General features: G+C 42.7%; 1 protein-coding gene and 1 long non-coding RNA gene across 2 annotated transcripts; one reads left to right on the top strand and one right to left on the bottom strand.

The window, feature by feature from the left end:
* Positions 1-461: 461 nt before the first annotated feature.
* On the bottom strand, positions 462-8,242 carry LOC119966222. The gene is made up of 3 exons (XR_005460700.1): positions 8,165-8,242; positions 6,874-7,070; positions 462-812 (listed from the first exon to the last, which is right to left on the bottom strand). It is a non-coding gene; the product is annotated as an uncharacterized LOC119966222 (long non-coding RNA).
* A 2,074-nt stretch (positions 8,243-10,316) lies between these two features.
* Positions 10,317-12,562, top strand: gngt1 (guanine nucleotide binding protein (G protein), gamma transducing activity polypeptide 1). Its single transcript, XM_038797566.1, has 3 exons — positions 10,317-10,559; positions 10,688-10,787; positions 11,977-12,562. The coding sequence occupies exons 2-3, from the start codon at positions 10,707-10,709 to the stop codon at positions 12,100-12,102; spliced, it is 207 nt and encodes a 68-aa protein (XP_038653494.1). The 5' UTR covers positions 10,317-10,559; positions 10,688-10,706; the 3' UTR covers positions 12,103-12,562.
* Positions 12,563-27,121: the final 14,559 nt, after the last annotated feature.

The raw sequence follows: 27,121 nt of genomic DNA, 5'->3' as shown, positions 1-27,121 counted from the left end.
GTGTCTCATTGACCCATTTGCATCCTCCTGTCGGTGCGGGATGCAATCCTCAATCCCGATGACAGCAGGGGGACGATGCATTTGAAACGAGTCGATGCCCTGTGCCGATCCCGTTTTCTTCACAACCGCTGGATTATCCGCCTCATTGGTAATTCCCTACCGGTGGCGCGAGGTGGAGAATTTAGCCCAATAATTCAGGAGTTTTACATTTATATAAACTGAAATAAGTAATTTCAGAGAAGGCAAGGAGTAAATGATCATGTAAGCAAAACTGGTGCACACACCTTGCAGAAAAATCTTAGCTAAAGAGCTCCTCATTGTGAACTCCTCCATTTTAAATTGATCCAAGTTTTCCACTTAAACAGGTTCCAATGGAGCATAAATGTAATAAAAAAGAATGGACTGAGAAATGAACAGCTGGCCCACAAACCATATCATTCACAAACTTTCTTTCATTTACTGTCTTTTACAACATTTTCTGTGAACTGAAATTAGTGGCAACAATATAAATGTAACAGAAACAAAATCTGAAAAGGTCTCTACACTCCTGATACTTTGGGAGGTGTAGATGTCCATTAAATTTCCTCTTTTCATGCTCGAAAAATATAGAGAAAATGTTCATCTCTGTTGAGATTTTTAATCAAGATTAAAAATGGACGAACTCAAGATCTTTTTTTTTTGCTGAGAATAATAAACACTGACTTTTTCATCTCTGGATTTTTTAAAAACTGTTTTCTTTGATTGTATTTTAACAATCATTTTCTCTGGTGCAGCAGGGACTTCCTTGATTTTCATTGTTTTCCTGTCACCTGCTGAAAAGGAAACAAAATGTCAAGGAAAAGATATATGAGGCAGTGCTTTGTACAGTCCTCATATCCAATAATCCTGAGTTCGGGCTTTTTTAACGTGGAATTGACTTTTAAACATTCAACAGATTCAACATGCTACAGATTTCAACGAGGTATCCTAGAAAGATCCAAGTCATTCAGTTCAAACACAAACATTTGGGATGTATTTAAATAGGTGTCTCTCTGGCAGATTAATGATCAGGGAAGAAGGTTTTAGCGGACAGTAATAAGGAGGAATTCACCATGCAAGACTGCTTAGTCTATCACAACATTCACAACCATCACTTATTTTCTGCTTGATGTCCATTGTTTTAAACCTGGTCAGGTCAGTGTGTAAAACTGAAACACATATTGAGTTGACGAAGATCTGTTACTTTAAAGGGAGTCATGATGAAAGGAGGGTGGCACTGTGCTCAAATGAAGGACGTTGGGTGGAATTTTGTCACGTGACAGTCATGTTCAGGTTATGCTGCATTTGGAGATACCAATCAACATGAATTTAAAAAGGAGTTTCCTGGGTATGTGCAATAACTTTGAGCATTTCACAGAGGAGTGTGCAGAAACCATTGAAATTTGCAATAAACCACAAAAACAAAAATGGTGGAGACAAGTCAGACAGCATCTATAAAGAGAAGACAAATTATCTGATGATTGGGTTCTGATGGAGGGTCACATGTCAGAATCATTGACTGGCTTGTGCTCTCTCGACAGATGCTACCTGACCTGCTCAGTATCTCCAACTATTTCGATTTTTGTTTCAGATTTCCAGCACCTGCAGTATTTTGGGTTTTTGTTTATCGGGAAAGTTGCAACTGGGATTGGGGGAAATGCAAATGCACTAGTGATAATTTACCAAATACACTAGACTCTGGGGTGGTCCCGGCGGATTGGAAATTAGCAAACGAGACACCACTGTTTAAAAAAGGAGGTAGGCAGAAAGCAGGTAATTATAGGCCAGTGAGCTTAACTTCGGTAGTAGGGAAGATGCTGGAATCTATCAACAAGGAAGAAATAGCGAGGCATCTGGATGGAAATTGTCCCATTGGGCAGACACAGCATGGGTTCATAAAGAGAAGGTTGTGCCAAACTAATTTAGTGGAATTTTTTGAGGGCATTACCAGTGCGGTAGATAACGGGGAGCTAATGAATGTGGTATATCTGGATGGTGAGAGGGGCTGGGAGGAAGCAGTCAGTACAGGGATCCTCTGTGGTTGTTCCCTCAGTAACAAGTATACCGCTTTGGATACTGTTGAGGGGGACGACCTACCAGGGGTAAGCCATGGTGAACGGATCTCCAGCACTGAGTCCGTCCCTGTGGCTCAGAAGGGAAGGAGGGAGAGCAGGAGAGCAATAGTTATTGGGGACTCGATAGTTAGATGGACAGATAGACGGTTCTGTGGCAACGAAAGAGACTCACGGATGGTATGTTGCCTCCCGGGTGCCAGGGTCCGTGACATCTCGGACCGTGTTTTCGCAATCCTTAAAGGAGAGGGGGAACAGTCAAAAGTCGTGGTACACATCGGTACCAACGACATAGGTAAGAAAAAGGACAAGGTTTAAAACAGGAATTTAGGGAGCTGGGGTGGAAGCTGAGAACCGGGACAAACCATGTTGTCATCTCTGGTTTGTTGCTGGTGCCATGTGCTAGTGAGGTGAGGAACAGGGAGAGGGTGCAGATGAACACGTGGCTGCAAGGATAGTGTAGGAGGGAGGGCTTCAGTTATGTGGATAATTGGAGCACATTCTGGGGAAGGTGGGACCTGTGCAGAGAGGACGGTTTGCACCTGAACCAGAGGGGCACCAATATCCAGGGAAGGTGGATGTGGCTGTTAGAAGGGGGCATAACTATAAGGTTCGGGGTGGGAGATACAGGAGGGATGTCCGAGGTAGGTTCTTTACTCAGAGAACGGTTAGGGTGTGGAATGGACTGCCTGCTGTGATAGTGGAGTCGGACACTTTAGGAACTTTCAAGCGGTTATTGGATAGGCACATGGATCACACCAGAATGACAGGGAGTGGGATAGCTTGATCTTGGGTTTCGGACAATGCTCGGCACAACATTCGAGGGTCAAAGGGCCTGTTCTGTGCTGTACTTTTCTATGTTCTATACAATATTAAAACATGCCGCTGTGCAGAGAGACCTGGGTGTGCTAGTGCATGAGTCGCAAAAAGTTGGTTTACAAGTGCGACAGGTGATTAAGAAGGCAAATGGAATTTTGTCTTTCATTGCTAGAGGGGTGGGGCAGGATTCTCCAATCTCCCCGCCGGGTGGGAGAATCGCCGGGGGTAGGTGTGAATCCCTCCCCCGCCATCCTCATAATTCTCCCGCCCCCCAATAACAGGGCCGACATGAGTCGCGCCACTCATCTCGGAGAATGGCGGGGTCCGGCGCGACACAATGGGCGGCGGGCCAGCTGAATTCTCCGGCCCGCGATGGGCTGAAGTCTCACCCGTCAGTAGCCGGTCCCGCCGGCATAAATCAGAGTAGGTCCCTTACGGGCAGGACCTGGGAGCGCGGGCACGCTCCGGGGTTCCTGGGGGGGTCACGAGGGCATCTGGCCCCACGGTGGCCTGTCCCACTGTCGGGACCCACCGATCCGAGGGCAGGCCTGTGCCGTGGGGGCACTCTATTTCTCCGCATCAGCCGTTGTGGTCCTCCGCGATAGCCGATGCGGTGACGAACCCTCCCGCGCATGCGCAGGGATGACGCCGGTTGGCGTGACGCCAAGCCCCTATCTCGCCGGCCGACAGGGCGCAAACCACTCCGGGGCGGGCCTAGCCCCTGACGGTGCAGAGGACCTTTGGGGCGGACCGACGCCGGAGTGGTTCACGCCACTCCATCCCGCCGGGACCCCCCGCCCCGCTGGGTACAGGAGAATCCCGCCCATGGAGCTTAAGACTAGGGAGGTTATGCTGCAATTGTATAAGGTGTTAGTGAGGCCACACCTGGAGTATTGTATTGAGTTTTGGTCTCCTTACCTGAGAAAGGACGTACTGGCGCTGGAGGGTGTGCAGAGGAGATTCACTAGGTTAATCCCAGAGCTGAAGGGGTTGGATTACGAGGAGAGGTTGAGTAGACTGGGACTGTTTCCACTGGCGGGTGAAAGCAGAACTAGGGGGTATAGCCTCAAAATAATGGGAAGTAGATTTAGGACTGAGTTTAGGAGGAACGTCTTCACCCAAAGGGTTGTGAATCTATGGAATTCCTTGCCCAGTGAAGCAGTTGAGGCTCCTTCATTAAATGTTTTGAAGATAAAGATAGATAGTTTTTTGAAGAATAAAGGGATTAAGGGGTATGATGTTCGGGATGGAAAGTGGAGCTGAGTCCAAAAATGATCAACCATGATCTCATTGAATGGCAGAGCAGGCTCGAGGGGCCAGATGGCCTACTCCTGCTCCTAGTTCTTATGTTCTTAAAGCAAATTACTCCAGATGCTGGAATCTGAAACCAAAAGAGGAAATGCTGGAAAGTCTATGCTTGTCTGGCAGCATCTGTAGACAGAGAAAAGAGCTAATGTTTCGAGTCTAGATGACCCTTTGACAAGAGCTAACGTTCTGAGTCCAGATGACTTTTTGCTCTCCCTACCGATGCTTCCAGACCTGCTGAGATTTTCCAGCATTTTCTCTTTTAGTTTCTGGACATAGCATGTTGTGTAAATAAATGTTTGTTGTTGGAGCCAGGTTATGCTTACAAGATCATCAGCTCAGAACCTGGTTCAGTCAAAGTCATGCTTGCAAAATGTAAGATGGAATAATAGAATCTCCAAGTGCAGAAGGACGCCATTCAGCCCATCGAGTCTGCATCGATCCCTTGAAGGAGCACTCTATCAGGCCGACTCCCTTTCTCCGTACCCCCATCACCTAACCTGCACATCCTTGGCACTAAGGGGCAATTTAGCATGGCCCTAACCTGCACATCTTTGGACTGTGGGAGGAAACTGGGGAACCTGGAGGGAATCCACACTGACATGGGAGAATGTACAAACTCCACACACACAGTCACTCAAGGTCAGAATTGATCTTGGTCCCTGGTGCAATGAGGCAGCAATGCTAACCACTGTGCCACCGTGGTGCCCAGGCATACCTTCAGACAGACATGCTTGTCTTCAGTAGTGTCAATCCCTTCAATGCCTCAGTTGAAGATTGGCTGCTGTATGTTGAGCGATTAGAGATTTTTTTCAGAGCAAATGGAATTGAGGAGGAGGGAAAGAGGACAGCGATATTGTGAAGCGAGTGTGAGACCCAAAAGTATTATTTGATTCATAGCCTGACATCCCCAAATGTGCCTGATGCAAACTTCTTTATAGAGATCGTGAACTTAGTGAAAAGTACTACCACCCAAAGCCCTCCATAATTTTGCAATGATTCAAATTCAATTCCATGGAGAGAGTTCTGGGTAGACAATTGCAACCTACATAGCAAGACTTAATAAACTTGCAGAACACTGTAACTTTGGGATGGCACTAAATGATACGGGGAGGATTAATTATTTTATGGAGTTAATGATGGGGCCATACCAGGAGTTGCTGGAAGAAACTGGAATCATTATTTTCAAAAGCGCTGGAAATAGCATTAGCAATGGAGAGCGTCGCAAAGGGCGCCCAGAAACTTCAGAGCACGCAGAATGACACAATCCACCAATTAGGGCAGGAAGCTGCAGGTGGCAGTGCTGCCAAAATCAAAGCCACCAGTTTAAACTGAGAAACAAATACAGAAGCTGGTAGAGTTAGAAGATTCAGGAGAATGAATCAACATCCTTGGATCAGTACAGAAAGTTACACGTGTGGGGCAGATAATTCCATGGAGATTTTCAGATTCAAAGAAGCAGAATACTTTGCATGCCTCCCAAAGGCCATTGAGGCACAGAAGCAGGAGTAAGTACAATGTGCCTAGTAGCAATACAGTGAACAGCTCAGTACCAGTACATAATGTTGAAGATTTTTCTGTGAGTGATTGGAATGCAATTACAGTGGTGTTACTCGTCAATGGTAGATCACTAAGAATGGAAGTAGACACTAATACTACCACCATAGTAGGGGAGCAGAACTACAGATATCATCGAGAAAGGGTTCAGCCTCTGAGGTTACAAAACACATTGGCCGATTGACTACCTATACAGGGACTGCTATTAAGATAGTAGGGAGGACTGAAATACCTGTGAGCTATGGGCAGCGATTTACCCAACTTCCATTAATCGTGGGGTTTGACCAAGGACCAAGTTTAATGGGCCGTGACTGACTCCAAGAAGTTAACCTCAACGGTTGGAAATTTTCAAGATTAAGGAAGGGGACCTGCATGAAATAATCCTGAAGTATCAGGCTGTTTTTCAGGATGAACTACGAAAAATCAGGGAGGGTGCCAGTAACAATGGTGTATTGTCCTTTGTATGGGGTGAACTCTGTTAATCCGCTGCTTCCTCAGCTGTAGGGCTGTGCTTCTGAGGAGTGAACTAACGAGTGAACCTGGTGGACCAGTGATTGTGCATGGCAACGCCCATCCCCTCTATGATACTGTTGGGGTATGAAGGTTTTGTGAGTGACAGGCTGGGTGGAGGTCCACATGACCACAGCATATGCAGAATACTGTCAGTAGTCAGCAGTCTCACAGTTAGGAGCCTGCAAATTGCAACTAGGGAGTGGGCTTAAATAATTGGACAACAGCAATTGGGGAGTTAGCCAGGTCACCCTGCTCCCAAATTGGACACCCCGAGTCCATGCACTTGTCTCCAAGTCATTTCCTGCTACTCCCTGATGCCTCCATCTGCTGTGGATCAGAATGTATTCTGTGCTCATCTTGAGACTGTTCTAGAAATCGGCCCCACCAAGGTGGATGTCTCTGCACTGGTGGAAGGTGGAGTAAACAGTCTTCAAAACGGCTTAATTCCAATTCCTCATCTGAGATACCCTCTTGGTAGGAGCTGAGCCTAGCTGGCTGAGGGCTATGGGCACTTGGCAGAGATGTCTATGATAGAAAGTAACGATAATTAGTGCATGGCAGTAAAGTAAAAACAGGAGAGTGTACTCACAGTAGTGTAGACAAGGGGATGATCTGGTGCAGGTTCCTCATGTGGATGTTTACCAATGATGTTACTGTCGCCGGAGGAATGACCACATCCACTCTGGCAAGCTCAATGGCATGAATTTTGAAGGGAGTGAAGACCTCAATGTCTGGCACTCCACCCCTGGTCTGGGACATCTCCCTTTCATTGTGTGCATGTCAGTCCTGCATAAAGACAGATGGAGAATGTGAGCAACGCAGGTGAGATGGCTGCCAGTGTGTGTAAGTGTATTGAGTGGAGCCATGGACGACATGACGAGGTGATGTCCAGAGAAGGTGAGGCCAGATGGAGATGTAAGGATGTGTGAGAGAATGAGTGGTGATGTCCATTGAACTGACAGTGAGTGAGATTCCTGTGGATGCAGAATGGGCGTGTGAGTGTGTGATTTAAGAGTGATGGGGTGGTTAACTTACCCTGGTGCAATAGATTACATCATTTAATCTCTTTCTGCCCTAGATAGCTGGCCTTTGCTGGGCTGTATTAACACTGACCACCGCAAACACTGTCCCCAAAGTTGGATTTGCTGGACTTCCTACGGCCACAGTGAGGGTAAAGAACATCGATGCAGGCCTTCATGACATCCAGCAGGCTCTCGAGTGAGACATGACTAGACTTGGGAGCTATCCTTTTGGCTTTGGGGGCCGTCTCTATGTTGTGCAGCGGTCCTGGCTGCATAGATTGAGATAGGTGCGAGTGTATGATATTAAAATATGGTGCCTGGAGTGAAGTGAGTCACTGGATAGACATATGGATGAAAATGGAATAGTGTAGGTCAGATAGGCTTCAGATGGTTTCACAGGTCGGCGCAACATCGAGGGCCGAAGGGCGTGTACTGCGCTGTAATGTTCTATGTAATGTTCTATGTTCTAAGTGCTGAGGTCATGACCTGGCGCCGGACTATGAGTCTGCCTGCCCTGATCCAGCGTATTTTCTGTGTATGAATAATTAATGAGGTGAGAAACAGACAATGGTATGCCATGACCCACCATTGTGCCTGGCAGAAAAAATGCCTTTTTTCATACCCGCTCCTGCCTTTAGTGCAATTCTGGAATAATTCCACCCCAGGTTTTCAGACGATACAAAGATAAGTAGGTAAGTAATCTGTGAGGAGGACATAAAGAGCCAACAAAGGAATACAGTGAGGTTAGCAATCTGTAAGAAGTGGGTAAATGGGAAGTATCATTTGCAGAAATGTGGGACTTTTCACTTTGGTTGGGAGGATAGAAAATCAGAATATTTTTAAATGGTAAGGACCTACTGAACATTGTCACCATCCTTCATGAAACACAAAAAGTTAACATGCAGAGACAGCCAGCAATTACGAAGGCAAACTGTACGTTGGCCTTTATTACAAAGGGGGTTGGATTATCAGAATAAAACGGATTATCAGAGTGAGATCTTATTTAATGACAGAGCAGGCTTGTCCGCTGTATGACCTACTCCTGTTCCAATTTGAATGTCCTTATGATATCAGCTAAATGTTTCGACATTTTGAATTTGTGTTTTCTCCCTTTTACCAGTTTTCCACGTTCTTGCTAGTAAACAGGATAAGTTGGATTGACATTATCTCTCTGTATCAATAAGATATTGAAGAGGTCATATTTCCTGCTGCTGTTGCTTGTTCTGCGCAGAGAGTTGACATTGAAACAGCAGTGTGTGGGATGATGGGCAGTCAAGTCCCATCATTCTTTCATAAATCATTTTGTAAAAATAATATTGATTCTGCATAATCAGCGATGTTTTCTAAAACTCTAAATGGGGACATGTAGGTTAAAATATCACAATTAATGTTCATTTATACTTGTTAGAAAAAAATCAAGCAAAGAATTTTGCCATGAAACATTGTCTGTCTGACCATAGCCTCAAACAATTCAGCAATTAATGGAAAATTAAAGCATGTCTACTTCCAGCAACCCACAGGATTCCACATCATTTATTATAGAAACATTATTACAAAGAATTTGAAAGTAAAAGATGTGTTTATCCTCGATCAACATGTATATTGCGGGGGAGGTGAGGAGTGGTGAATACTGTATCTCAAAAGCAAAAGACAAATGTGGATACATTTCATGAATAACACCTTGAAGGAGTAAATATATTGGGGTAATATTTGGTCTTAAAGCATGTGGAAGGGATTGTAATATGTGTTACCATACTTCAGTATGCTTAAGGTGAAGCAGACTTTAATTCCCACTTCTCAAAGTATGATTAGAGAGCCTTTATGGCAAAGGTTAAACCTCTCAGGCTTTCCAGCCAGAGTCATGTGATAGAGATATTCTAATTAAATATTGAGCTGACAGAAGCCATCTCTTCTCACAGTAAACACCGTCTGCATGTCATTAGCGGACCTCACTAGGTATTCTCTGGGGTCTCCACAATTCTCCGCCTCCAATTGGCCAAATTCCCAATGGCGCAGTTCACTTGTGCATTTAAAAGTCATCAAACCAGTGTTATGGCTGATGAGGGAGAGAGAGGAGGTTGGACACAGAGAGGCGCAACTGTGGGCTGCCGGGCCGGAGAGTGGCAGGGCTGGCTGGAGTGGTGGGTGCCCTGCCAGGGCCGGGGGCGGTATGGGTGATGGGAGAATAGACCAAAGGCTACGGTAACACCCCACGGGAGCAGAGCGATGTCCAGGCATGGACCACTATTGCCGCGGCCTGCAAGGCAGCCATCTTGCTGCGCACCCCACTGACCACCCACCTTCGTCCCTGGTTCTAGAGAGTGACACCGGCTGTATGGGTGCCCCCAACCCACCCCCCCCCCCCCCACCAAGCCCCACCCCCACACCCTGCTCTCCGCCATACCCGCCACCCATCCAGCCGCCACCTGCCTGTGGGACATCAGGCGGAGAACTCAAGGGCAATGTGGCCCCTATGGGTGTACCCCTGGCAGCAAGCACGGGTGCCAGGGCGATTGGCCTCCATGTTGCCGACATAGCCATTAGATCACGTTGTTGTCACAGAATGACACTGCATCTTTAATGTTCGATAGAAAGAGAGGCTTTGTCCAATGAAGGACAGATTTATTTTTGAAAAATTAACCATTTTTAATCGACCAATTAGGTCATTTTGTGTTAAACCAAGAACGAGTATTATCAATTTGAATATGTATATGGCAGGAAATATTTTAAAGATAGATTTCAGTGCAGTGTGTGAGAAAGCAATGAGAATTATTGTAAGTGATTGTTGTAAGGGACCACGTGGAACAGGTGACCTGCTCCAGCAGATGTATAAGAGGCGATAAATACTCTGATAACAGACCTTTGCAGCTTACCGCTACTGACGTCAGTATGATCCACTTTATTAATAAATGTAATTTTAAAATAAACAAAAAGTATGTTTACAGGAAGGCTGACGAACCAAAGGAAGGATATGCTTTTTTTAAAAACTGTTTCCTTTGGAAGTTGCGTATGCAATTTTAGAATATGTTTGGCAAGGGTTTTCTTTCCCTTCCACTTAATGATTAAATCTGTTCAAGCGTTTGATTTAATCACATTAGAAGATTAAGATATTAAGGGCCTTGCTTTAAAGGGCCTTCGAGAAGGTTGTGGGATCACTGGCGGTGGAAGTGGACTGGGCAAGTTAACGTGAGTTGTGGCCGGAGATCCTCGCCAGTGCAGTGCAGTGCAGAAGTTGAATTTACTCCGGGAGAAGGTGAGCTGATGGTTTCCAACACTTGGGGCTCATTACACCAGTCAGTGGTTTGCATTGCAGCAGGAGGTACCATCAGTGCTTTATAATGTGTTGACAATATTATGAACGAAAATCTGTTTGTTTTTAAGACAACTGTAACAGCCCGGGATGGACGAGTTAACAGATAAGGACCGATTGAAAATGGAGGTAGACCAACTTCGTAAAGAATTACCGTTAGAGAGGATGCTGGTAAGAACTCCTATTATATGATTTCTGAACACTAACAGGAAACTTGCATTTTTCAGTTGCTGCTTTGTGGGTCTGTAATTACTCTTTTAACCATTGCCAAATTGGTATTAACGTCCATTTCATGTAATCAAACACAAGCGGAGCAGCACCTTACTTATCAGCATTAATGAACTCTGAATAAAATCAAAAATGTGAATGGGTTAAAATTGAAAGAAAATACAATCTATAGCCTATTTAAAATCTTTCATGGCTTTGGATTTAGCTGATGTTAACGCCGAGTGCCAAATTGTGGGAACAAACGTCAAGACAAAACTGCCCGTTGCTGTCTCCTAACTCATCAGGCATTATCCATACCTCCGACCTTGTGTGGAATGACACTTCCGTTATGACTGGTCAGAGCACAATGATATCGCTGTTCCTCATTAACATTGGGGTTATTCTTCATATTGAAGACTCCAGGAAGGATCCATAATGTACAAAATATCTTCAATTATATCCAATCCAGCAGATTACTGCAAATTTACAGTAATAAGTGATATAATAGGATCTGATGGAATATGTAATAAAATAAGTAATGGCAGAACTGAATATGCTAACAATGAGCATGTTATAAAAGTTAGCATTGCCACAGGTGATTGAATACTGAAGACTTGAAACTATGCTGGTTGTAGTGTGTCTGAGTGGGTTTCCTCCCACAATTCATGAAAGACATGCTGTTAGGTGAATTGGACATTCTGAATTCTCCCTCTGTGTACCTGAAAGGTGACAGAGTGTGGCGATTAGGGGGTTTTCACAGTAACTTCATTGCCTACTTTTGGCAGTAATAAAGATTAAATAGCAATATTTACGCCACAAACAGCTTCATGAAGTCTCAGATGGCCAGAAACATGTTCGGTCAGAGTAAATATTGTTCTTCCTAATTTGCAGTACATGTAAATTTTGGATATTGGAAATTTTAAATAGAATATATTGGAATATATAGTGAGTCAATTGGCAGTTATATCCTTCTACCCTTGGATTGATGGGTGAGAACAGACCAAGTATGGCCAATGTTGCATGCCTGGCTGTGAGCAGCATTCTCAATAACAGGATACGGCTCCATGCGTGTAAACTAATGTGACTGTGTTTAAATTCGACAATCACCCCATTTATCGTTTACCAATTATAATTTGCCATTGAATTATTTCAGGTGTCTAAAAGTGCTGAGGAACTGAAGGATTACATTGAATCACAGTCTGCAGAAGATCCATTGGTAAAAGGAATCCCTGAGGACAAGAACCCCTTCAAGGAGAAGGGCGGCTGTGTCATCTCATAAATCAGACAGGACTCCGATATCCTCAGAGAATCCGGGTATTTTCTACATCTTAGTGGCCATTAGTCCTATGAAACCCAATAGATGCTGAACCTCAAGGTGGAGAAATTGAACCATTATCCTGGTTGGCATGGCATCTTCAATTTGTCAGTGAATTTAAAATAACATTTCTGTACCTGGTGGGGGAAAAAAAGAGAAATGTTGGCAATTTCTACCAAGGAAGATGAGTTATCGTCTGGGTAAAACATAAATGCCAATGGGTGAGGCTAACCCCCATAAAGCAATCTCTGTTTAGTATTACAATCTGTGCAATTAACTTATTTTGAAGTTGAAAAGTCTACATATCTTGACAAGTGTAAAAGCTGATTGTGTGTACAGAAATTTATCAATAAAACAGAATGATATTTCCCACTTCAAATACCACATTGAAAAACCACAAAAGTAATAAAATTGTTACAAGTTACATTCCTGAAAACTTGTTTGAAGCATCAATTTAATCAAGTCAACATCAATAGTAGATTGTACAGGAATGTATACGTTGTATATAAATGGGTTGGAGAATCAAACTGACAATACATTTAGATGATTGAATACAGAATTTAGCAGCCCTTTTACAGGCTTGTAAGTTTTGATATAATCTTACCAACCTAATACATATGTTGATATGGTGAATAAATGCACGACATTCTCAAGATGGTTTTTCACCATTGGTTTCCAAAGAGACCATACAGAACTTCATGATGCAATTTAAGCTTTGAGCTTCATTTTAAGATTTTCATTTGCAAAGAACCTTTAATGTAAAAACATACTTCCAAGGCACTTCAAATAGAGAACGGAAGCTGAGTTAGTAAGGGAGGGATGAGAAGGGCTGACCACAAACCTGGTGATAGCAGATTGTTAAATAATGAGGTAGAGGAACAGAGAGACATTGGAAAGGAATTGAGATTAAAATAAAACTCAGGTCGCTGAAGGGATGATTCCAAAGTTGAAGCAAAGGAAAGGCAGCTGCACAAATATAGTACTGGAAAAGATTGCAACTGTGGGAGATTTAAAAATAAGAAAAATAATTTGAAAGTGGAACGGCTAACAACTTCAGCTAGATGGATATAATAGGTGATTTGGAATTAGCATGTGATAGAAGCAAATGTGGAAATAGCAGGCGCATTGGTCACTATTTTTCTATCCTAATTGAATACTGGAGCAGTATCAGAGGACTGTAGGGTTGCAAAAATTATATCATCATTGAAGAAAGGAGGAAAGAATAAACCAGGAAACTACAGGTCAGCCAGCCGAACATTGGTGTTGCAGAGGTTATTAAAAACCATTATCAGTGACAAAATAAACTTACATTTGGAAATCAGATTAATAAATGAGAGTCAGCAAGGATTGTTAAAGACAAATTGTTTCTGACTAGCTTGCCTGTATTCTTTAATGAAGTAGCAGGGAGAGTGGTGACACTAGTGCAATAGATGTACATATGGACTTGCAGGAGGTATGCAACAAAGTGCCAGACAGGAGGATTATTTAAGAAGATGGAAGCCTATGGAATTAAGGGGAAAGTGATGCTATGAATATGAAACTGGGTCAGTTGCAGGAAGTAAACAATGGTGTTAAATAGATGTTTCTCAGACTGTGAAGTGGTTTGCACACATGTTTCTCAATGGTCAGTCTTAGACCCATTGCTCTTTCCAACTTTTATAAACAACCTGAATTTGGGTGTTGAGAGCAGCATTATAAAATATGAAGATCACCTGAAACAAGTAATAAATCATGATGGGGACTGATTCAGGCTTCAGAATGGCAGAGGATGATGAAATTGGCTGAAGAATGACAGGTGGTGTTCAATACCGAGCAATGTGAAGTACTGCACATTAGAACTTTTAATTTGGAAAGGCCAAATGGTGCAATTTTGAAACATGTAGATAAGTAGAGAGATCTTACTACCCATGTACATAAATCTTGAAAGGTGGCATAGTAAGTTAGTAATATGATTAAAACATATATGGGTTATTTATGTTTTCAATTGGATGAAAAATACAAAAGAGCAAAGTGACCAGGCTAGAATTTTATCATTGTTAGGCCTCCGCTGGAGTATGCAGTTGAACCAAATTGAGATCTGGGATATAATTCACAATGAGCTAAATCAGTCACCAGTCCACCCACCTTTCATATGTAATGATCTGATAAACTTTGGAGAGGGAAAGAGAAGAGTCAGAAATCAGGATTCATGTTGTAACTGATGATATGGAAGAAATTGAACTGAGGTCCTGTAAAGACCAGTAATTAGGAGATTAATTACTAAGCATGACACAGAGGTAGTAAAGAATGTTTCAAAGTGCTTTGTAGCCAATTGATTGCTCTTGAAATGCAGTCACTGCTGCAGTATAGGATTGATGGAATTTGTGCAACATGAAGTTCAATGAACAGCAATGAGATTATAAACAGAAAATTTGCTTTAACTATATTGTTTTAAGTAAACGTTTTGGCAAGGGCACTGGGAGAGGTCAGACAAATTGGATGTGGCTATACTTGTTACTGTCTGTGGTATACTACTTCCTTATTTAGCAATGTGTATAATTCTGTGTGGTAGCTTCAGCAGGTTGGCACCTCATTTTCAGGTAAACCTAGTGTAGCTCCTGGTATGCTCCTCAATACCAGAAGAAGCACTGTAGGTGGCAAGGGTACAGAATGTATACAGGATAGGGGAATTAAGTCCATCACCAAGCATGGTTCAATAGCACCAGTACAGACCAAGCTGGTCAAGTCCTAAGGGACATAGCTGTTAGACTGGGTCTGTGGCAGATGGTGAGGTAACCAACATGATTAAAAAACATACATGATCTCATTCCGACCAACTTCTCTGTGGCAGATGAATCTCTTCATGACAGCATCGATATGAGTGACTATCACACAGTTCTCATGAAGGTGAAGTCCCATCTTCACATTCATAATACCCTTCATGTGTTGTACGACCACCCTGCTAGATGGGATAGATTTTGAACAGATCTTTGCAACTCTAACATCTATCAGGCACGATGGCCATCAACAGCACCAGAATTGTAAACCGAAATATGTAACCTCAAGGCCGGGCATATCCCCCACTCTACCATTGCCACCAAGCCAGTTATCAACTCTGACTCAATGAGGGTCATTGCCAGGTGCAGCACCAAGCATAGCTAAAAATGAATTGTCAACCTGGTGAAGCACAGGACTACTTGTGTGCCAAACATCTAAAGCAATACGTTGTAAACAGAGCTAAGAGATCCCACAACCAACAAATCAGATCTAAGCTCCCAGTCCTGCGACATTCAGTTATGAATGGTTGTGGACAATTAAAGAACCCACTAGAGGAGGAGGAGCCACAAGTATCCACAACCTCAATTATGGGGGAATCACGCACATCAATGCATTTATAACAACCTTGAGCCAGAAATGCCACTGTGAATGAAGGAAAATTATCTGAGGTAACTCAAAATGTGCAAAAAGTAAATTAAGCTGTTCTGCAGGAAAATGTTTGCATCAGAGCTGAACTGGCAGATTCAAAGCACAAGATTCAAGCTGAGCATATTCTTCTGAAAACCAATGTCTTCAATGAACCAAGCTGTTTGAGGTCTGAACAAACAAATTTCAGAGACAACGCAAAGGTACCAGGGGGAAATCAAGGTCTTCAATTCCACAGTTGGCAAATCAAAGAGGGAGTGGGAAAACTGAACCAGATGTACAGCCAGGCAAAGCAGCGGGCAGAAATGGCACATAAATAAGTTGTAACCCTGAAAGACTCCTGGAAGATGGGACTGGTTTAGCACAGTGGGCTAAACAACTGACTTGTAATGCAAAACGTGTGGGTTCAATTCCCATTCCAGCCTCCCAGAACATGTGCCGGAATGTGGCGACTAGGGGCTTTTCACAATAACTTAATTGAAGCCTACTTGTGACAATAAGTAATTATTATTATTTATTATGTGTAGCAATGGAAAACATAAGGAGCTAAAAAGGGCATTCAGCTTTACTTCAGAAAAAGCTGTTAGAACTATCAGTAGTAAAAAAATGATGCACTGAAGGCCAAGGAGAGGTGGCAAGAGGTCAACAAGAAATAAACAGTTGAAAATATAGTTGACTGTCCTTCAAGATCAAAATCAAAAAGTATGCATAGCCATTCAGAAACATAAAGAAATAAAGACTATCTTGACCAGCAGAATTAAAGCACTGCAGGAGAAACTCAAGGAGACTCTGTTGAATTACAGGAAAGCTCAAAACAAAGGAAGTGAGCTTTCCAAAGAACAAGAAAACCTGTTGAAGAATTTCCATATGCTTCAAGAATTGCTCAGGACAAAGTTTGTTTTTCTGGAAAATTATAAAGAAAAGTAAAATAAATTTATTGTCACTCTGAATAAACTGAAGAACCAGTTTGCAGAGCAGAGCCAGCAATGTTCCATATTCCAGGAGGAAGCTGAAAGCTACAAGAAAAAGACTTGAAGAAATGAAGAACTAGCTGAATGAAAACAAGGCATTGAAAGGAAAAGACATAGAACTTTCCAAGCTGCAAGCGGATAATGCCGCTAGGAGTAACACAATTCCAGAACTGAAACAATTTAGGAATGAAACAAGTTAGACACATCTAGCCAACAGTCAATCCAAAATGAAGGACAAGGCCAACATTTTGTTGCAGCTGGAGAAAGAACTGACAGAAATAAAGTTAGAAAATGTAATTCAGAAAAGGAAGAAGTAAAAGCACTGAATATCTCAAGTGCATTGAAAACCATTGGACTACATGACAAGATTCATAATCTTGCAAAACTATTTGCAAATGCAACAGATGATTGACTGTAATTATGAGACAGGTGAAAATTAATGTTCGATTTGGAAAACATATATGTCCAGTAAGCACATGTTGGACACCATGGAAAAAGAAAATTCCAGTCCACTATATTGCGGGCAGCATGGTAGCACAAGTGGATAGCACTGTGGCTTCACAGCGCCAGGGTCCCAGGTACGATTCCCCGCTGGGTCACTCTCTGTGTAGTCTGCACGTTCTGGGTGGGTTTCCTCCGGGTGCTCTGGTTTCCTCCCGCAGTCCAAAGACGTGCAGGATAGGTGGATTGGCCATGCTAAATTGACCTCAGTGACCAAAAAGGTTATGAGGGGTTATTGGGATACGGGCATAGGGTGGAAGTGAGGGCTTAAGTGGGTTGGTGCAGACTCAATGGGCCGAAAGGCCTCCTTCTGCACTATATGTTCCATGTTTCCTCCAAAAATCTGTCCTGGTCCACCCACCGCCCAGTCCATCACACGAACCTGCCTCCCATCCATTGACTCCATTTACACCTCCCGCTGCCTGGGGAAAGCGGACAGCATAATCAAAGACCCCTCTCACCCGGCTTGCTCACTCTTCCAACTTCTCCCATCAGGCAGGAGATACAAAAGTCTGAGAACACTCACGACAGCCTCAAAAACAGCTTCTTCCCCGCTGTTTCCAGGCTCCTAAATGATCCTCTTATGGACTGACTTCATTAACACTACACCCTGTATGCTTCATCCGATGCCAGTGCATATGTAGTTACATTGTATACCTTGTGTTGCCCTATTATGTATTTTCTTTTATTCCCTTTTCTTCCCATGTAATTAATGATCTGTTGAGTTGCTCGCAGAAAAATACTTTCACTGTACCTCGGCACACGTGACAATAAACAAATCCAATCCAATCCAATCCAATGTTCTATAGGAATGAACAGATTGCACATCCCCTTCTGAAGGAATCAGACAAGCCCACAGAACCAAAAAAAGCAGACAGGTTGTTATTAAAGAAAATGCAATTTGAAGGGATGCAAAAAGTGAATCGAATGGAGATAACCAATTATCAGAAACACAGAGCACTACTACCATTCCTCCATGCATGAGAGACTGAGATGTCGAAGAACTGTCATGCCTCACTCTCTGAATTTATAATGTCAGAGACTGGGGGAGAAAGGACAACAAGCATATTCTAATACTCTATTGGAATGGAGGGAATTTTTATTTACTTTTTAATTTTTTTTTCCAATTAAGGGGCAATTAAGCACGGCCAATCCACCTAACCTGCACATCTTTGTGCTGTGGGTGTGAAACCCACGCAGACACGGGGAGAATGTGCAAACTCCACATGGACAGTGACGCAGGGCCGGGATTCGAACCTGGGTCCTCAGCGCCGCAGTCCCAGTGCTAACCACTGTGCCGCCCAGGGAATTGTTATTTTGAGGAGTGGGATGATATGTGTGTCTTCATGCCATTGTAATGTAAAGTTCCTTGGCAGAGCAAGGGTTAACATGAGATTAGAGAATAGCACCGCCCACATCATGATGTACTGAGTCACATAGTAATAGACTCGGAGGAGAACACTCTAGAAGGAGCCTGCATGGATACAGCAGCACTGTATATGTCAGTAAATGGGGTATATATATAATTTACGATTAACAATCTTTAATCAGACAGGTTTCAAAGTCTACTCATTGAGACATCAATTGAACCCATAACACTGCCCCTGCCATGAGACACCATGGGCGAGATTCTCCATTGGGAGACTATGGGTGGGATTCTCCGTCCTGCTGTACACGTTTTCTGGTGCGCATGCCCCTTCCGGCAGTGGATCCTCCATCATGCCAGCCAGCCAATGGAGTTTCACATTGTCGGTACCCTCACGCCGTCGGGAAATCTGCAGGCGTGAGTGCGTTGAAGACAAAATGGAGGATCCCGCCAGCGGCGAATCCAACCCCATGTTCTCCTGCTGGACGAGAATTGCTATCGATTAATGATCCCTCTGGAAGCGCAATTGGGAAGCAATTCCGTATACCTTGCCATGTAAATTTATGCTGAGAAAGCAAGCAGCCACAAGGGAAATAGCTCAGATCAGGGGCAACAATGGCAGACAAGTAATGGAGCCTAAAAAGGTTAACAAGGCATTCCAGGCCTTCTACCGGGTACTGTACACCTCCGAGGCCCCAGACAGGGACTCGAGGATTAAGCAGTTTCTTGATGGACTGGACATGCCAGTTATGAGGTAAGATGGGAAATGGGCTCCAGGAAGTCATGGAGAGCATCAACTCCAAGGAGGCAGGGAAGGGCCGGGACCAGACTGATTCCTGGTGGACTTGTACAAAGAATTCACAGCAGCACTGGCCCCATACTTGCAGGTGCTGTTCACAGACTCACTAGCAAGGGGCATGCTGCCACTAACACTAGCACAAGCTTCAATCTCGTTGATACCCAAGAAAGACAAAGACCTGGCTGAATGTGGGTTCCACAGAACAATTTCGCTGCTCAACGCAAATGTGGAAATACTGGCCAGGATTCCAGCTAAATGATTGGAAAACTGGGTGCCAGAGGTGGTCGCAGAGGACCAGACGGGCTATGTTGAGAGTAGACAGCAAACATCGAAAATCAGGTGCCTGCTGAGCATGATAATGACCCCACCCATGGAGAGAACACTAGAGGTGATAATTGCACTGGACGCAGAAAAGGTCTTCAACAGAGTCAAATGGAAGTACCTCATTCAGATATACTGGAGCATTTTGGGTTCGCGCAGGGTTCAGTCTGGGTGAAACCCTGTACATCACTCCCACAGTGAGATTGCGGACTAACACCACTAGCTCTAAATACTTCCAATCGCAGAGGGGCACAGGCAGGGATGCTTGCTGTCCACGCTCCTATTCGTCCTGGCAATGGAACCACTGGCGATCTCACTCAGAGTGACAAAGAATTGGAAGGGGATCTAGAGAAGGGGTAGAGAGCCCAGAGTCTCACTGAATGCTGGTGACCTGCTCCTCTATGTCTTGGACCCCTAAAGCAGCATGGAGGGGATCATGATGCTCCTGAAAGCATTTGGCACCTTCTCAGGCTACAAACTCAACTTGAGCAAAAATGAAGCCTTCCCACTGAACCCACAAGGGCAAGGGGCAGAGCTGGAGGCACTGCCGTTTAAACAAGCCCAAAACAAATTCCACACCCGGGGATCCAAATTGCCCATGACTGGACATGGATCCACAAATAGAACCTGACACATCTGGTGGAGGAAGTAAAGAAGGACCTGCAGAGGTGGGATGCACTCCCACACCCCCTGGTGGGGAAAGTGCAGATGATTAAAATGAATGTACTGCCCAGGTTCCTCTTCCTGTTCAGATCCATACTAATCTACATCCATAAGGCCTTTTTCGCCACAATAAACAAAATGATTATGCCATTTGTGTGTTTGTGGAGGGGGGGGTGTGGTAGAGCCCAAGAATCCCCAAAAAGGTTCTACAAAGAAAGAGAAGAATGGGAAGCTGCCTGGCCCTCCCAAACCTGCAATAATACCACTGGGCAGCCACTGCAGAAAGAGTGAGGGGATGGGTTGTCATGTGAGAGTACCTTTAAGAAATGGGTGTTTATTACTGCAGTGATGTCAGAGAGTGGGTGGAGCTGGGCTGTGTGTCAGGTTTTTACTTTCGTTTTTGGCTGTGTACTGCAGGGTGTGTTTTAGTTTCGTTTTCAGAGCTGGATAGCTGCAGTCACAGCTCAAAGGTTCATTAGAGTCTCACTCTGTAATCTAAAGACTGTAAATCAATCCTGGTGATTTAAAACTAATAACAGTAATGACTTTAACTTAATGTGCTTCTGATAAAAGGTGTTTTAAGTCTTATGGGTGTTGAAATGAAAGCTTCAAGGATTGCTTAGTGTTGTATTCTTTGGGGGTTGTATTTGAATTAATGGTCGTGAAGATGTTCACTGTATGTTTTAAAAAGGCTAACTTGAGATCATAGAATGAACATTGTTTTTCCTTTAAAAAATACTTTCCATTTCTGCTATACCATACCTGTAGAGTGGACCATGTGCTCCCCATACCACAATCTATTAAAGTTGTGGGTCAGGTGAACTCCATGATACACTTTGGGGCTCTCTAAACCTTGGCCCATAACAAATCGGGGGCGTGTCCGGGATAAAAGTCTATCTATTGGATTGGCTTAATGAACTTAAAGACAGTGAGGGGTGAGCATATTGTGGTTGCTTTTGAGGTGTGGTATTTTAGTTTAAGTAGGGAGTGTGTTGTGGACAATGGCTCTTTCAGAGGCTCTGAAGTTTTTGGGGGTGGAGAGAGTCACACGCAGTACCTTACAGACAGAGACTAAAAGCAGACTGTTAGATTTGGCAAAAACATTGCAGTTAACATTACCTGACAAAATGCCAAAAGATGAGGTCATTATGGCGGTGGCTAAGCATTTAAAGTTGCCTGAGATACAATTTGACTCATTAGAAATGGAAAAAATTCAGTTACAAATGAAACAAATGGAACATGAGAAAGAATTAAAGCAGCTTGAATACGAAAGAGAGACAGAGGAAAAAGAAAGAGAAAGAGAGAGAGAGGAAAAAGAGAGAGAAGAAAGGAAAACAGAAAGAATAGCCCGAGCAGAACAAAAAGAAAGAGAAAAGGAGATACAGATCAGGGAAAAAGATAAAGAGAGAGAGTTTGAACTTCAGAAAATGGCCATGAAACATGGCAGTCAGTTAAAATTGGCAGATATAAAGGGGAATGTACTGTTGGATGATAGTGATGAGGATAGTGAGAAAGAGTGTCATAGTCGAAGGCTTGGTCTATTTAAATATGTCCAAGCATTGCCAAGGTTTGACGAGAAGGAGGTAAAAGACTTTTTCATTTCATTTGGAAAAAGTGGCAAAACAATTGAAATGGCCACAGGACATGTAGGCATTACTACAAAGCTGGTAGGTAGAGCTAGTGAAGTGTTTGCAACACTACCGGAGGAGGTATCTGAGTCGTATGAGGAGGTGAAGAAATCTATCTCAGGTACATATGAACTAATGCCTGAAGCTTATAGACAAAGGTTTAGAAATTTAAGAAAATAATTTGGTCAAACATACATGGAGTTTGAAAGGATCAAACAGAGTAATTTTGAGAGGTGGATAAGGGCTTTGAAAATAGAACAAAAGTATGAAGCTCTCAGAGACATTATACTTTTGGAGGAGTTTAAAAGTTCAATTCCTGATGTAATGAGAACTCATGTGGAGGAGCAGAGGGTTAAAACGGTGAGATTAGCAGCAGAAATGTCAGATGATTATGAATTAGTTCATAAATCAAAGCTTGGTTTCCGACATCAGTTTCAGCCTGTGAGGGATAGAAACTGGGGACATGAGAAATACTCAAGTGGCAAAAGTAAAGGTAATCTGATGGGCGATAATAAGGAGAGTGTACGTCAGGTTAAAAAAGAAATCCAGGAGGATGGAAAAGAAATGAAAAGTTTTAAATGTTTTCACTGTAATAAACTAGGCCATGTAAAGTCACAGTGTTGGTGGTTGAAGAAAAGCACTGGGAAGGCTGATGTGGTAAAACAAGATAAGACAGTGGGGTTTGTTAAAGTGGTAAAGGAAAGCCCAAGTGAAGCGAAGGAGGTGCAAAAGACTGTACAGCCTGATCAAGAGATGATTGATAAGAAGGTGCCAGATCTCTTTAAAGAATTTACTTGTGTGTGTAAAGTTTACTCATGTGTATCAGGAGGATCAGGTAAATAAATCCTGGGATTTTTCCGGAGTGTGTAGTAACAAGGTCGCAAAGTCACAGGTTAAGACAAGAGGAGAAATCAAAGAGTGAAGATGAAGTTGAAGTGCAATTATCAGAAACCATTTTTGATCAGATGGTTGAAAACGAACAAGAACAGGTGGAGGATGAGGCGGATATTTTTAGTTCAGGAAAATTGGCGGAGTTACAACAAAAAGATGTAGAAATAAAACGGATGTATCAGAAAGCATACACGGAAGGGGAAAAAAGTGTATATCAGAGTGTTATTACCGTAAAAGTGATGTCTTGATGAGAAAATGGAGACCTTTACATATGGAGGCGGATGAAAAGTGGGCATAAGTTCATCAAGTAGTATTGCCGATAGGGGACGTGTTGCGAGTTGCACATGAGGTACCAGTGGGAGGCCATTTGGGAATCAGGAAAACTCAAGCTAAAATACAAAAACATTTTTATTGGCCTGGACTACATAAAGATGTCGTTAAATTTTGTCAATCATGTCACACATGTCAAGTGATAGGGAAACCTCAAGCAGTGATAAAACCAGCTCCCTCAATACCCATTCCAGCATTTGACGAACCTTTTACAAGGGTCCTAATTGATTGCGTAGGACCGCTTCCTAAACCAAAAAGTGGGAATCAATATCTTTTAACTATAATGGATGTGTCTACTAGGTTTCCAGAGGCCATTCCAGTACATAATATTACAACTAAAAAGATTGTGGATGAGTTACCGTATATACTCGTGTATCATGCGATCTCGCGTATCATGCGACCCCTAAATTTTAGACCCCAAAACATGATTTTATGCTATACCTCATGTATCATGCGAGTCACTTTTTTGAGACACCAAATGAGATACCAAATTACGCCGTTAACAACCGCCGTAAACAACCAGCTGTTTTGCGGTTTCTAATCACGGTAATAAGCAGTTAACTAACGCGTAACACATAACGGTGGAATACATTCTACCATTAGCAACTATGGAGAAAAGATCTGCCAAGAAATATACTGCCAAATTGAAGCTGCAAGTCGTTGCCGAAGCGGAACACAGCAACAACGTTAAAGCTGCAAAGCTGTTTGGTGTCGGAGAAAGCTGTGTCCGCAACTGGAGAAAACAGAAAGAGAAATTGATGGAAAGTCCTTCCTATAAATGCGCTAATCGCGGGTCGAAATGTCATTGGCCGCAATTAGAAGATAACGTCTCAAAGTGGGTGTCCGAAAATCGGGAAAATGGTTATATTATAACTCGATCTAAAATTAGACTTTATGCTTTACGAGAAGCAAGAAACATGGGCATTCGTGAGTTTACTGCAAGTCCTGGATGGTGTACGCGGTTCATGAAAAGACATGACTTTGTGTTAAGAAGAAAAACAAAAATTGCACAGAGACTCCCCAAAGAATTAGAAGAAAAAGTGACTAGTTTTCAAACATTTGTAATCAAACATCGCAAAGCTAACAGCTATCAGTTATCGTGCATTGGAAACATGGATGAAACACCCGTGAATTTTGATATGCCATCAAACTCAACCATTAATAAAGTCGGTGAGAAAAGTATTTTTATCAAAACTACAGGGCATGAAAAGACACATTTTACGGTTGTACTAACGTGTATGGCAGATGGGACGAAACTTCCTCCAATGGTTATCTTTAAACGGAAATTAATGCCCAAAGTAAAATTTCCAAATGGTATCGTTGTCCATGTCCATGAAAAAGGTTGGATGAACGATAATGGTTGCAAGATTTGGCTGAAGAGAGTTTGGGAATCAAGAGCAGGTGGTTTACGACGCCCAAAAAGTTTACTTGTGTGGGATATGTTTAGGTCACGTTGCGTGGATTCTGTTGTGAAAGCTGTTCGCGAATCAAACACCGATATAACAATCGTTCCAGCTGGCTTGACTAGCGTCGTTCAGCCACTTGACGTATCCGTTAAAAAGCCATTTAAAGACAATATAAGAAAGAAATGGAATGACTAGATGATGGAAGGAGAGAAATCATTTACGAAGAGAGGGAATATGAAGGCTCCGGATTTGCCTCTACTGTGTTTGTGGGTAAAAGAAGCATGGGCTGAGATAGATGCAGATTTGATTGTTAAAGCATTTAAAAAATGTGGAATAGCAAATGCTTTGGATGGAAGTGAAGATGATGCTATATTCGAAGATGCAGGAGAAGAGGATGAAAATATTGAAGACCTGGAAGATGATCAGTATGACGACTGCCTCGATGAAGAAGAATTCCAAGCTTTATTTGATGATGACACTGATAGCAATGAAAGCGAATTTAACGGATTTTAGTTAACCTGCAAAAGTTTGTTTTAATAGTTTTTTATTAAAGTTTTATTAAAGTTTTATTAAAGTTTGTTAATTAACCTACGTATGTATTCCTGTTTTATATTTCATTATGTCCATAATAATGTCCATTTGACTTTCCGTTAATGGATACGGTCTGCTTAACAGCCTAACAGCCTAACAGCCTAATCTTGACCAGTACTTCACACCCAAAATTTTGTATCTCGCATATCATGCGACCCCCCCCAAATTCAGGTCAAAATTTAGGTCTTCAAAGGTCGCATGTTACGCGAGTATATACGGTACTTAAATTCTTTACTAGATATGGACTACCCACAGAAATACAATCGGATCAAGAATCAAATTTTACCACAAGGTTATTCAAAGAAGTTATGGATAGTTTAGGAATGAAACAATTAAATCAACTGTGTACCATCCAGAATCGCAGGGAGTGTTAGAAAGGTGGCATCAGACATTAAAGACAATGTTGAGGGCATATTATCAAGATTATCCAGAGGATTGGGATAAAGGAATTCCATTCGTGCTGTTTGCAATTAGTGATGCACCTAATGAGTCAACCAAATTCAGTCCTTTTGAACTAATTTTTGGCCACTTAAATTGATTAAGGAAAATTTGGTGAGCGAGAAATCGAAAATTACATTATTGGCTTACGTGTCAAATTTTAGGGAACGATTAAATAGAGCAGGTGAATTGGCTGGACAACATTTAAAAGTTGCACAAAATGTGATGAAACTGGTAGCGGACAAGAAATTGAAAGTTCGTAATTTTGCCAGTGGAGATAAAGTTTTAGTGTTGTTACCAGTGGTAGGTGAGCCTTTAAAAGTTAGGTTTTGTGGACCTTATGAGATTGAAAGGAAATTAAGTAAGGTGAATTATGTGGTAAAACACCAGACAGAAGGAAGACTCACCGAGTGTGTCATATGAATATGCTTAAAAGGTAGTTTGAAAGGGAAGGAGAGAAAAAGGAGGTTTTAATGATTCTAATTCAAAGTGACGAACCAAATCCAGATGACTGTGAATTTGACATACCTCAAATTAAATTTGAAAATGAGGATGTTCTTAAAAATTTGGATAAATTATTGAGTTACCTTCCAGAGGAAAAACGAACTGACCTGAAAGTTATTGATATCACATGGGCAAGTTTGTAGATATAAATTGGGAAGTACTAAAATGCCTATACATGATGTAGATGTGGGAAATGCTGTTCCAATCAAACAACATCCATATCGACTTAACCCTTTAAAATTGGTACAGGTTAACAAAGTGGGTTGCAGCCAATGGAGCTCACCCATAGTGATGGTACCTAAACCAGACAGTACCCAATGGTTGTATGTGGACTCTTGAAAGGTTAATGCAGTTACAAGAATGGACTCCTATCCTATCCCACGTTTGGAGAATTACATTGAGAAAGTGGGACAATCAGCTTTTATTTCCAAACTGGATTTACTTTTATTTTTTAAATTTAGATTACCCAATTATTTTTTCCAATTAAGGGGCAATTTAGCGTGGCCAATCCACCTAATGTGCACATTTTTGGGTTGTGGGGGCGAAACCCACGCAGACACGGGGAGAATGTGCAAACTCCACACGGACAGTGACCCAGAGCCGGGATCGAACCTGGGACCTCAGCGCCGTGAGGCGGTTGTGCTAACCACTAGGCCACCGTGCTGCCCAAAAACTGGATTTACTTAAAGGTTACTGGCAGGTACCTTTATCCGAAAGGGCGAAGGAGATTTCAGCTTTTGTGACTCCCGATGGTATTTACCAATTCAAAGTTATGCCATTTAGTATGAAAAACGCCCCAGCCACATTTCAACGGTTAACTAACAAAGTTGTTTCAGCATTACCCAATTGTGCGGTATACATCGATGATCTGGTCATTTTCAGCCAGACATGGACAGAACATTTAAAACATCTGATGGAGTTATTCGATCGACTTCAGGAGGCGGGTCTGGTGATAAACCTGACCAAAAGTGAATTTAGAAAGGCCCAAGTCACTTTTCTTGGTCATACAATCGGACAGGGTCGAATGGTCACACGAGATGTGAAACCAACAATTATTGAGGAGTTTCTGATACCCTTGACACAACGGGAAATTATGTGATTTTGTGGCATGAGTCGAATTGATCGAACATTGCTGAACAACATTTGTAGCGTGGTTGCTCCACTGATGGACT

The sequence above is a fragment of the Scyliorhinus canicula genome, chromosome 5 (assembly GCF_902713615.1).
Source record: "Scyliorhinus canicula chromosome 5, sScyCan1.1, whole genome shotgun sequence".
NCBI classification, from domain to species: domain Eukaryota; kingdom Metazoa; phylum Chordata; class Chondrichthyes; order Carcharhiniformes; family Scyliorhinidae; genus Scyliorhinus; species Scyliorhinus canicula.
The sequence above is the reverse complement of the archived record's forward strand: the minus strand, read 5'-3'. Positions and strand labels throughout refer to the sequence as shown.